The sequence below is a fragment of the Lutra lutra genome, chromosome 3, assembly GCF_902655055.1.
Source record: "Lutra lutra chromosome 3, mLutLut1.2, whole genome shotgun sequence".
In the NCBI taxonomy this organism is placed as follows: domain Eukaryota; kingdom Metazoa; phylum Chordata; class Mammalia; order Carnivora; family Mustelidae; genus Lutra; species Lutra lutra.
In genome coordinates, this window is record NC_062280.1 from 45,321,993 (window position 1) to 45,334,627 (window position 12,635).

The 12,635-nt window shown below is 54.3% G+C and overlaps 1 protein-coding gene across 4 annotated transcripts in view; it reads right to left on the reverse strand.

Moving 5' to 3' along the window:
• PER2 (period circadian regulator 2) overlaps positions 1-10,952 on the reverse strand; it is a 39,884-nt gene extending 28,932 nt beyond the window's left edge. Inside the window, exons 1-2 of one of the 4 annotated variants that reach the window (XM_047721789.1) lie at positions 10,829-10,952; positions 364-593 (exon numbers count right to left, since the gene is read on the reverse strand). In XM_047721789.1, the coding sequence (XP_047577745.1) occupies positions 364-593; positions 10,829-10,834 (236 nt within the window). In that variant the 5' untranslated portion in view covers positions 10,835-10,952. Of the gene's footprint in view, positions 1-363; positions 594-2,678; positions 2,698-10,213; positions 10,474-10,828 lie in introns of those variants that run through there. The other 3 variants (XM_047721791.1, XM_047721787.1, XM_047721790.1) reach the window with 3 other exon arrangements.
• Positions 10,953-12,635: the final 1,683 nt, after the last annotated feature.

Genomic DNA, 12,635 nt, shown 5'->3' on the forward strand with positions numbered 1-12,635 from the left:
TTACAAGAAACACAGGGTTAAGATAAAGCCGGAGCGTAAGACCTTCAAGTCTCATGTACTGGGAGGAGTGACAGAGCAAGGTCATGTTGTACAGACACCTGCTGCTGGTAGAGCCACCAGTCCCCCCGCTCCTGAGATCTCGCTATGCTCACTCGGCATCTATCCATCCATAGTCAGGGGGTCAACATCTACAGCAGCATCATTATAGTAAATTTTAGTTATTCTCAATTAATAAGATTTTCTTTAAATGTTGAAAAACATGGGATCATGATTTAAAGACCACAAAAGCCATCAGACAGTGGGACGAGATGCTGAAAAAACAGACAAGTGGCCTGGCCTCCGTGGTCTGAAGGCTCCACCTACCCTGGGGGGGCGCTGGGCGGCCCCACCAGCATCCCCAGCTCCTGGCTGCCCTGGCAGTCCTGCCCCAGGGAACAGTTCTCCTCAGTTTCATTCCCGCTGGAGCCACTGCGCATGTGCACATCTTCCTGGAGCTGGGCTCCGCGGGGCTCAGGGTCCTCTGGCTCCCGGGCAGAGGGACCGGGGCTTGGGGGGTACTCGGCATATCCGTTCATGTTGGCTCTGCAGTGAAGCTGGGGAGAGAGAAATGTCATCAGGCCCTGGGGAGTGCGGGCCGTCACACGGCCATCATGGGCAGTGCTCCCCGGAATCTGTTTCCGCATTTCACTGCAGATGCCAGGAGCAGTCAGGGTCAATAACGGGTACTCTTTGTTCCTAGCCACTGGGCTCTTAGCTCCTCTCTCCTACCAGCCGGGAATCAGGAAGGCAGATGAATCCTGCGGCCACAGCCCCCAGTCATCAAACTGCTGGTGGATTAGCTGGGAGGCCACAAGAGGATGAAAGAGCATCAGTGGGCACCACCCAGCACGTGGGGAGCCTTGGAGAAATCTCCCCAGGTGATGGTGGGGAGCAGCACAGTTCGGAAGTATTGGCTATCACAAGCTACAGGAAAGCCCAAGCCCAGGCTGTATGTAGGGGGAACCCCAGATGAGGCTGCAGAAGTAGGGAGACTTCAGGGAGAGAGGAGGTTGTGAAGCAGGTGTTGCTCTGTGAAGGGGGCCGAGAAGGTGGGAGCCCCTACAGCAGCATGGGGGTGCACGTGGCTGTGGGGGGGCATCACCAGGCCACAAAAGGGTTGGAGGTACTAGATAAATGATCTTTGTTGCATTTGGAAGGTCCTCACCACTGTGCTACATAAAAACTTGAACTTCCGTGTTTGGGGTAAGAGGGTAGAGAGGGGCTGAAAGAGACAGACCAGCCCTAAGGCTTTTGCAATAATTCTGGAAGACAACCCCGGGGATGAGCAGAAGCAGGGAGTATGCAAGGTGGGAGAGGTTCAACCAGGAGCCTAAGGATGGGGAGAGAGACGTCTTTGGGAGAGAAGGATCCAGGATGGTATCTCCTCAGGGTTCTGGCAAGAAGCAAAAGATGTTTGGGCCTGGAAGCTAGGCAGGCATGAGGAGGGGGAAGCTGTTACTACCCTGGGCCTGGAGGGCAGGAATTAAGGGTTACTGAAACCAGAGGAACTCAGACAACCTATAATTTGGGGGAACAGAGCTGGGGGTGTAAACCCTTGGCTTCTCTCTCCTCCTGACCTTTGTGGTCAGGAACCCAGATAGTAAGGGGACCCACTAGCACAGTCCCGGAAGGCCTCACCCTGAGTGGGGGAGGGAAGATCCCAAGGGCCCTGACTGAGCAGAGTCTCCAGGCGCAGGCAGTGTGCACCACACAGCTTCCAAGTGCTCCAAGGAACAGGCCAGACACCTGGTTGTTAGAGACAACTACACACACACACTGCTCCATATAACCCTTGTGATCATTGACCACCAGATACCAAATAACAGAGACCATTCTCCATTGTCTAGGGATGAGAAAACAGGCCAGTGACTTGATTGAGGCCACACAAGGCAGGTGACAATGCTGGATCCCAGGCCTGCCTGCTCCTGAAGATGAGGACCCATGGAGAATCCAACCACACCATTCTCTGGAAAACAGTGTGTCTCATCAGACCTTGTCTTGTATAGGAAGCAACAAATGGGAAAAAGCTACTGTGAGTCTTCCAAAAAGATGTGCAGCAAAGGGGGCGCCTGGGTGGCTCAGTGGGTTAAGCCGCTGCCTTTGGCTCAGGTCATGATCTCAGGGTCCTGGGATCGAGCCCCGCATCGGGCTCTCTGCTCAGCAGGGAGCCTGCTTCCTCCTCTCTCTCTGCCTGCCTCTCTGTCTGCTTGTGATCTCTCTCTGTCAAATAAATAAATAAAATCTTTAAAAAAAAAAAAAGATGTGCAGCAAAGAGCAGATGAACACAACCTGCATGGCATGGGGAGACCAGCAGACTCAGAATGGCACCAACTCTGTAGCATAAAGAAAAATCGAGAAATGGTGGATTTAAGAAAACAAGTAATGAAGGATGAGCTGAAGCCACAGAGTGAGAGGAAAATGCCACCGTAGAACAGAGAATCATAAAGACCAAGTCCAGAGTAGATAACGAAGAAGATGGCCCCAGAAATGTGGAGGATGAGTGCGAGGAACTTTGAAAAGCACCAACCAAGGAAAAGAGCAGCTACATCAGAGCTGTGTTTTTACCTGCAGGTAAAAATAGCTCTTTCTGAAAGAGATGTCACAACAGTGAAACAGAGACTCTAATGAAAGATACATACCAAGAGAACCATTCTGGCTGAAGACAGACTTGGAACTGCCAGTCTAAGGACTCCTTGAACACCACGCAAAGTTACATGAAGAGTCCAAGCTTAGAGCTGTCCCAATGTAAAACGATGTTTTCAAGAGAAAAAAAAAAATTCTACTCACATGCAAACAGGAAAAACAAACAGGTTACCTACAACGGATGGAAAGTCACTGAGTCTTGGGCAGAAGATAACAGGCTCCAGAGTTGATACATGGAAGATGGTCTCCAAGGTTGTGGTCAAAGGGAGGAAAACCCAATGAAGCAAGCCTGTTTGTTGTGGCTTCAGCAGCAGCAGGTGGCCAAGATCCTGACTCACAGAGAACCCAAAGCCCCAGACCAGTGAAATACCTGACCGAAGTTAGAAACAAAACAAGCAAGTCTACTCCTCAGTCTTTGTTTGGTCTGCTTGCTTTTTAACATTTCAGAGATGCCTTAGCTGACTCAAAGAGAACACGGAAAGTGCTCACTTTTGGAAAGACAGAGACCAGAGAATAAGGATGGGCTATCCCCACAAAGGGAAACACTGAAGATCCACAAACCTGGAGAGAAGTTCAACCTCATTAGTTGTGAGGAAGACACAAAGAATGAGGTCACCAAGAATCGACAGGACAGATGGCATCTAGTGTCCATCTGTGCAAGGTGGGGGACTTTGTGTGTTGTGGTCACTAATGGTCTTTCTGGACGGGACTCTGGGCGTGCCCAGGACATTTTTATAACCCTCGCCCTTCCCCCTGCTAGGAGGCCTCTCCACTTCCCAGGAATGCCTGTATGTGTGCACAAAGACCCAGGAGTGTGCTGTATATAGAGAGAAAACTATCCAAGGACCAACCACAGGGAGGCTACTGGCATCCCAACTCAGGCATCTTGTCCACTATCCAGTGGCCAGTGGATCCAGTCCCTGGCCAGTCCCAGCCTCAATTTCCAAATGGGATCTGTGCCTCCCTGGCCCCACCCCAGTCCTCTGCTCCCCCTGGCTCAGAGCACAGCCCCAGTCTGCATGGGTGTCTGCAGCTCTGTGTGGCCTCCCTGGCTGCCTCCTGAGCATCTCCCATTGTGGCCCACCTCCTCGGCCCTGACCCTGAGCTCTGACCCCAGGGACTTTGCACTTGCTGCTCCCTGGTGCCCACAGGACCCTGCCAAGAGCCTGTCCATCCTGCACAAACAGCACTGACTCCTCCCCCACCTGCCCCACACCCCCTGCCTGGCTTCCGGTCCTCCAGTTCACTGCTGGACTCCACCCCGATGTGCAGGAGCTTCAGTTGTCCTCTGCTGTATTCCCAGAGCCCACACATACAGTTAGCGACATCAAGCCTGGGACATCTGTGCTAGGGAATACTAGGTACCTACTAAAGATAGGGAAACAAGACACATTGACAGAGGAAGATTCTAGGACACCAAGGAACAAGTTATAGAACAATAAAGAACAACAGTGGGACAGACGGCATTTAGGCAGGGCTAGATGCCGTCTTCCACTGATTAACTCGCTCCGGACAACACACGGTGCTTCTGGACATCAGAGAATGGGATGGATGTCCTCCCTGCCCTCATGTCACTAACATCCCAGTGGGAACAAGGATGATCCACAAGGGAATGGCATGTAATGGCTTAGAATGCTAAGCGGTCCTAGAAACAGCAACAGAGCAGATGAGGGGTGCGGCATGGGAGAGGCTGGGAGTGCCTCCAGAGAAGGCAAGTGCACTTTACCTTGTACCTGAACCCCCTGTGTGTGGTGTTGATTCACAGCCTCTTGACCGCTCTCTCCCCCAACCTGTGGCTGCGTCTAAGGAGACGCTCCCCTGATCCTCATGGCTTCACACCTAAGGCAGCCCGGAGTCTCTGGCCAGGCTGGCCATGCATGGCCTTAGACGAAGCAGCCCACGATGTGGGTGGGCCCTTGCCTCCCCAGCTGCTGCGGAAGGGGCCAGGGAAGCAACTGGCCCAGAGGGACAGCACACCCCCTGGGGTGAACTTTGGCTGTGGGGGATGGGAGATAGGACAGGTCAGCAGGTAACCCCCCCATTCCCCCCTTGAATGGAGTTCGGAAGCTCTTCTTTCTATCCTTTCTTCTTCGTTGTCTTCTTTTCTGATGAGCCTTTCTGATGAGGCCCCCGCGGGCTGACAGACCAGCCTGTGTCCCAGCCTCTCTGCTCCCCTGTTTGCTCACTCTCGCTGCCTAGGACTGCACCCCCCCCCAACCAGGGAAATGCTAGCATCAGGTGTTCTGCTTTTAAGAGAACCCAAATGAAGACAGACTGAAGAAAGTGAGAGAGTGGGCTGGGAAGGTGCTGGAGAAAGAACATTCTAGGCTTGGGATGGAGGGGCAACTGCAAAGGTCCTGAGGCAGGACATTTGAGGAAGGTGGCGTAGTCTGGAGCAGAGTGGGCAAGGAGGTGCTACGGGGTCAGAACTGGATCACAGGGCACCTCACAAGGGCAGAGCAAGGACTCTGCTTTATTCTGAGTGAGATGGGAAACTGAGTTCTGTGCAACAGGATCTGACTTAAATTCTAATGGACTTACGGGCTGGAGGCAAGGAGACGTCTACAGAGGCTCTCACTACAGTTCAGTAGAGTGGCCAATGGGCTGCCCCAGGGGCAGGGGCAATAGTATTCCCTCTCTCCTACCCGCCCACCCCCTCCCCAGTACCGTGTGCTTCATCCGTCCCATCCCACGGCCCTCCCCAGACAAGCAGCCGTATCCCTTCTGTGAGTGAGGTGTAAAGGTTGAGGGGTAAAGCGAGCTGCCCTGGATGGTAAGGGCGTCAGTGGGTTCCACTGCTTCCTGACCCCGTGATCTTGGGCAAGTTCCTGAGCCTCCCATGCCTTGCCTCCTCATCTGTAAGAGGGCTGACAGCGGCTCCTGCCTCTCATGGCTTGCTGGGAGGGTTCAATGTCACAGCTTGTGTGTGCCAAGTGTCTGGGACACAGCTGCAGCCAAGAGGCTAGCTTCTATCATCACTGCCAATCACTGCAGGAAAACAGATGGGGTAACAAAATAATTTTTTAAAAGGAGGTATTTTGGGGCACCTGGGTGGCTCAGTGGGTTAAAGCCTCTGCCTTCGGCTCAGGTCATGATCCCAGGATCTTGAGATCGAGCCCTGAATTGGGCTCTCTGCTCAGCAGGGAGCCTGCTTCCCCCTCTCTCTCTGCCTGCCTCTCTGCCTACTTGTGATCTCTGTCACATAAATAAATAAATTCTTAAAAAAAAATAAAATAAAAGCAGGTATTTCATTGCCACCAGAGTGGTCTCTGGCTTGTATTTAAAAAGACAAGGGCTCAGCCGGCCATCCCCAGCTCAGGCAATGAAGACATATCTTGGAAGGAGGCGTCACATGCTTTGCTTCCATGTGTGTCCCAGGGGCTTGTCTCTCCACTCCTCAGAGAACTCCTGGCTTTGCTGCCCTACCAGACCCTACGCAAAAGTCTGAGTAAGATTCGTTGAATAGGAGTCACAAGACGACCTTAGGTGAGATAAATCTTCGCAAAGAGGGGAAGACAAGCATGGCAGAAATGTGAAGCAATAAGCCAACCAAATCACCTGAAAATTCACCGTTCCAGAAAACGCAGTGCTCAGCACCACTGGCTCTAATGAACAGACCTCATGTTGCCAAGTTGGCAAAACCAACTTGCTCATCAAAGCATACTTCGCCTCCTGCCTTCCACAAGCATTTACAGAGCACCAGCACGTGCCAGCCCTGCTGGGACCCTGGGCATCCCGGGGCAAACCTGGTTCCACCCCTGAGGAGAGGTGCTCATAGTCTGGGGCCCCAGGGGGCCCCAGAAAGGAAAGGACAGCCAGGCTGAAAAGGGGCTGCTGGGGAGGCTGGGGTGGACCTGTCCCTAGAGTCTCCTTGCTGCCCCCCTTTGCAGATGTCCGCCCATTAGCTCTGCCGCAGAGAATGGGCAGACTGAAGGCAAAGAGCTGAGCCTGGACCCTGATGCTGGTCACATGACCACGCCTTAAGCGCGAGAGCTGCCTTGACTGGACAGAGAAACATTTATAAAGTACAGTCTGCAGTGAGATCATAGTCTGGGACGGGCCTCACAATAATACCGGAGTGGGAGGAAGTGGGTGGGGGCAGGGAAGGAGAGGGGGCTCAAGCCAGCTGGTTAAAGCCAGCTGATGAATTCACGAGGGTTCATTACGCCATCCTCTCTACTTTCACATGTATTCATAGTTTCCGTGATCAATGGGGAAAAACACTGGGAATGAAAGCACAGCCTGGGCCTTGGGTCCACCCTCCACTGCCACCGCCAGGACTCCGGGACAGGTGAAAGCTTCTCACACTCAGAGCCCATGAGCCTAAGGGGATGGTACTGCATTTCTTTGTGAAAATTAGAAGTCAGTGTCTTTAATCCATGTACGTCCACAAAACGAGTGCACCCGTGCAGCTAGCACCCAGCTCCAGAGGTAGAACCCTACCAGTCCCCCCCTGAGGCTGCTGGTGGCCCTCCCAGCCATCATGCACCCCCAGGATCACCACCAGCCTGACTTGTGACAGGAGGGTGAATTCTGTCTGTTTTCACACTTTACAGAACAGGGCTCTCGCAGTCTGGACTTTGTGTCCCAGAGCCCATGGTAGTTTATAGCCGCAAATATTGTAACATGTTTGCTCCTTCCTGGTAGGAGCCAATTCCCTGAGGCCAGCCTGCTGTAATCTGGAGAAAATGTTTGTCCTGCTAAATAAACACCCGCGCTCTCCATGGCAACAGCTGGGTAACCGAGGAAAACGCAGTCCAAATATGGAAGGGAGGAAGGCAGGAGAGACGCATGTCTCGGCCTCACTAAGACTCCTTTGGATTCTCTCAACTCTGTTTCCAAAGCCTTAAATACGCAGAAGCATGAGACTTAAAACAGTGACAAGGCAAAAACATCAGCTTCCTGGCCTCAGCGTCCACGGAAGGAGTTACTCCGGGTGCCTGCGAACACCTGAGCTGTTCCCACTGGTCCCTTGTCGCCTGCAGGTGCACGGGGAGCCTGCAGGGCCGCTCAGGGCCGGAGTCCCCTCCACCACCGTTCCCTGCTGATAATGCCCGTGACCATGACCGCCTGCCCTCCCTACTCACCTACTGCTTCTGATTTGCTCTGGACGAGGAAACACAGTAACAAGCTTGTCATAGACGTGAGGCTTAGAGAGTTGGAACCAAACAGTAGCTCAGGGAGAGTACCTATCAGAGGCTCCTGTCCAGAACCCCCTGGGTCTCTGCTGGGTCTGCAAGTGGACCAGCTTCCCAGGGGGTAGAGGGTGGGAGGGGCGTGGAGCAGGTGCACAGAGGGGTTATGTGTCTCGTCTTAGTTTTGCCCATGAGGGCAGTTTTCAGCATCCCTCTCCTTTTGACTAAATGCCGAGAGGTCCTGACAGCCACTCAGTAACCCGGCCAAGCCTGGGTTGCTGAGGCCCGGTGAAGTTACATCACCATTTAAAAACAGAGCCGTGCCCACCAGTATTTTTCTAAAAGTTGAGTGTGTGCACAAGAAACAGTGCCAACGAAGAGAACCTTTCCTACTTCCTTCGAAGCATGACAGACGTGGCTCATGGGGGAATGTTACGGGATCTGAAGTCACATCAGGCCCCTCTGTCCCCTGTGTAGGGGCCTGAGGAAATCATCCACAGAGTAACCAGAACCCAAAAACCTAGGAGTGGACACAGGCCTGATCTGAGCCCCTCTGTGCAGATGAGAAAACGGAGTCCCAGAACGGTAGCTGAGTCACCCCTCTCTGCCCAGCACCCCAGCCCCCACAGAAAGCCAGGCTGTCCTTGTTCTGTACCAGTGAATCACACCAAGATGCTGGTGACAGATCACGGAGGACACCCACAGTGCCATCTCTGAGCTGGCAGATCACGTAGCTTCCGCTTCAAAAAAGAGGAGCCCTTTCCCTCATTTTACTCCTACACCTTACAAAAAGTGATTGTATGTAAGAGCTCAATTTCCAATTAAAGCCTTCAGAGAGAGCCCTATTCATTCTCAGTCAAACCCAGCCCCAGACAAGAATGGGGGTGGAGGGTGGGGTGTATCTCCTTTGCAGCCAGGGGGAAGGCAGTGGCCCCTGGTATCAGAAACAGGAGGTGAGCTGTATTCATAGAGGAGCTTCTGACGTGGTGCTGGTGTTCTTGACATTTGGGGGACCTGGGGCTCCTCCCCTCAAATTCCAGCCCACTCAGCATTCAGCACCCAATTGCAGGCCTTCGTAGAATGTCTGAAGCTCATCCCAACCCAGATCAAGACCCTCAGAATATGGAAAGACTCTGGAGTCTTGGAGACAGCCCAAGCCCGAGCGCAGCAGGCATCAGGGCCTCAGTTTCCCAATCTGTCAAGCCAAGGTGTTGCCCTGAATGATTTCGAGGGTTTTTTCTAGCTCTATTGTATGAATCAGCTTTCCATACTGCTCTCTTTTGTGGAGGTTACAGAAACCCTGGCAACAGGGTTCTCATCCCTTACCTGGCCTTCCTGGAGTGCTTAAGCAGGCCACTACCCACCCCCTGGTCCATGTCTGCGCTTTGGCAGCCAAGGTGACCCACAAGAGATGGTGTGATTGGGGTGCCTGGGTGGCTCAGTGGGTTGAGTCTCTGCCTTTGACTCAGGTCATGATCTCAGGGTCCTGGGATGGAGCCCTGCATCAGGCTCTCTGCTCAGTGTAGAGCCTGCTTCCTCATCTCTCTGCCTGCCTCTCTGCCTACTTGTGATCTCTCTGTCAAATAAATCAATTCTTTTTAAAAATTACTAAAAAAAAGATGGTGTGATTGCTGCATCAGAAAGTGGGACCCTCTTCTACTTAGTCTGAGGAGAGGGAATAAATACAGGGAGGTCCAGGGGAGGTAAAGGGGGTGGATTGTGGCTGTGGCCTCCCTGCCCCCAGGGTTCTAGGCCTAGCTTGGCCCTGGAACTTTCTTGTCTCTCTGCTCACCCAGTCCACAGGATCCATGGGCTGACCAGGTAATGCTCCTAGACCAGTGTCCATCAGTGGCCCTTCCCCAGCCTGAGACTTCCTGAGGAGGAAACCAGCTCCCTAAGGGGCCCTGCATGTTCCCAAGGACCGGTGGACTAAACCTCAGTTTCCTTAGCCTTTCCCACCCTCTCTCCATGGAACGCAGGGAGAAGTGAGTGCGTCCTTAAAAGAAAATCATCTGCAGAACGACAGTCCCATGTGGCAGTCACTCAGTAGCTCCATGACCCTACACAAGTTGCCTAACCTCTCTAGATCTCACTTTCTCCATCTGTAAAATGGGGATAACAGTACTCGCCCCCCCTCACCGCCCTGCAGGCCGGTTTTAAGCAGAGAAGAAGTCAAATAGCCCAGAAAATCCTGTGATCACGCCTCCGTGAGCTGCAGGAACCGCCGCCGCCCGCCCAGAGCCTGTCCACGGACCCCAGACCGCCGGGCCCAAGGCCCATCCTGGCGGTTACGTAACCAGCTCGGCTGCGGGACCGTGATCGGCTCCCCAGCCTGGCGCCGCCGGCCGGTCCGCCCGCCGCGCCCGCCGCGCCCGTCGCGCCCGCCGAGCCCTCACCGAGCCGCGTCCCCGCCGGTCCGCGCGTCCGTCCGCGCGTCCGTCCGTCCACCCCACAGCCGCCGCGGACAGCAGCCCGTACCCCGCAGCGCAGCCGCCGCTGTCACATAGTGGAAAACGTGACTGCTCGCGCCGCGCCCGCCCCCGGCTCCCGCCATTGGCCGAAGCGCAGCCTTATCTGCATAGTGGGGGGGCGGAGCCTGCGAGCACCTCGCGTCCGTTGGCTGCAGCGCCCGTCGCTCTCTTTACATAAGACGCACATGGAACTCCACGTTCACCGCGTCGGTTCCTCAATGGAGAAGCGACGCGCTTGTCCCCCCTCCTCATCCGAGTGGTCCCTTCCACTTCCGGCCTCGGCGCCTTCCATTCAAGACCGCCGGCGTCTGCGGGCTCGGGAAGCATTGAGTGGTGCGTACCACCGCGGCCGGGGGGAGCCCGGCGCGGGACCGGACCGGCTCCGGGGCACCTCGGTCGGGCCGGGTGGACACCCAACGCTCGCTGAAGCTCAGGCCTTGGAAGGCCGCCACCTTCCCCAACGGGCCCGGGGCGCGCCCCCGCGAGAAGCTGCCTGCGGACCTCTTTCATTCACTCCTTCCCATTCATTCATTTACTCACTCCCATTCATTCTCCGCCAGGCGCTGGAGCTGCCCGGGGGGCGGGAGCTCCCGGTGCATGGCCACCGGGCCTCCGAGGTCCACCCTCGTTCGGCATCGGCCAGGACGGCCAGCTTCCAGGCGGTCTTGCTGCTTTTTGAGATCACGTGTCGCAATATTTGATTCAGCAAATAGGGTCATTTTAACTAGGAGGAGGTACAAAAGAAATAAATGACGTGTTCCCAACCACGTCATCAGGGAAGAAGGACCGTCTCATTCCTGAAGAGGGACCTTAGTCATTTGGGCGGTGTGGATCGTAGATTAACCAAGGCCAGAGTTACCTGCAGAGGGCCCACGGAGCGAGCAGCGCCTGAAGCCGGGCAAGGAAAGGCTTTGGGGAAAGGAAGGTTTTCAGAAGGCGCAAGCTCCAAAGGCAACATGGGCTGGGGGCAGAGGGCTCTGGGAGAGCCTGGACCACCATGGCTGTGGCCATTTTTCTTTCAGTAAGCATTGTCTGGGGCCCGTGAAGCCAGGAGAGAGTGGAACTTCCTCTCAGACGGCTAGAGGCCTGAGACCTGCTCCTAGGACATGAAAGAGCACACAGCCTCCAAGGCAGACTCTGAAAATGCAGGGTCCTTGCAGGGAGAGTGGGCTGGCTGGGCTCAGAAGGGCTGAAGGGGCTTCTGGTCTGTCCCTGCACTGGTCCTGTTCTTCCGGCAGGCAAACCCACACTCGGGAATTCCTGGGATGGAGTCACTTCTTTCCTTCTCCTTGGCAAGACGTGTATGCAACTTTGTCAGTCCCAGATGCAAACTCGGGCAAATAAAGTTCATCAGGATAGCCCTTCCCATGGAAGCCCTGGGGGGCCTGCTATGCACGGCTCACACTCCAAGAGGATAGTGGCCCTCCTCTTGCTTCTCTGACACTGACTTCTAGACACTGTCCTCACCCCTCCCTAACACACACACACACACACACACACACACCAAGCAAATCCAGGTCCAGCTGCACCCTGCACACACCCAAAAGCCTTTTGTTTCTTCACGCACATTGACGTCAGTGGTGAGCTCCATTGTTCTGGAAACAAGAGTAAACAGACAGCTCATCCAACATCACACACAGATTTCTTCTCCTCCTGCTCAGCTTTTCCTTAGTCCTGCTCCATATTCAACCTGTAGCCTAATGTCACATTCCTCTAGAACTCTTCAGAGCCTAACCAATTTACAGGGTCTTACAGCTAGTTTTTTTTTTTTTTTTTTAAATTCTTGTTTTTGGGAACTTTCATTCACTCCACAAATATTTGTGGAGACCTGAGTGTTGGGGGGCATGCAAAATGTATCTCATTGGCTCCTTTGTTTGTGATGTAGAAGAGGGGATCGCCTAGGACCAGGCTAATCCACAGGGAACACTCTGACTGAACCGAGAATCTTGAGTGTGTGTGTGTGTGTGTGTGTGTGTGCATATGTGTGCGTGTTGGAGCACTAAAGTGGTGGTGGGGAATGAATCCTTTCCTGGGCGTCCTACACGGGCCTAGAAATGTGTTGGGTTGGCTGTCACCTCTCACACAAAACCACTGGGAAAGCAAATTATGTTAGCACTAAGGAAGGCAGCCTGGGGGCAGGGGTGGTAAGCCAGTTTCCCCAGCTGCCTGGGGAATGCTGTCAGTGGAAGGAGCTGGCCTCTGGTGTCAGCCTTCACCCTGCCTCCCAGCCAAAGTCTGCTCTGTCCCTGCCCCTAGTCCAGATATACAAACCTGTTTCCTCCAGTGGGCCCGGCTCAAGTCAGCCCTGCCCCTCCGTGCCCAGGCCCTGCTTAGAGGGCCCCTTTGT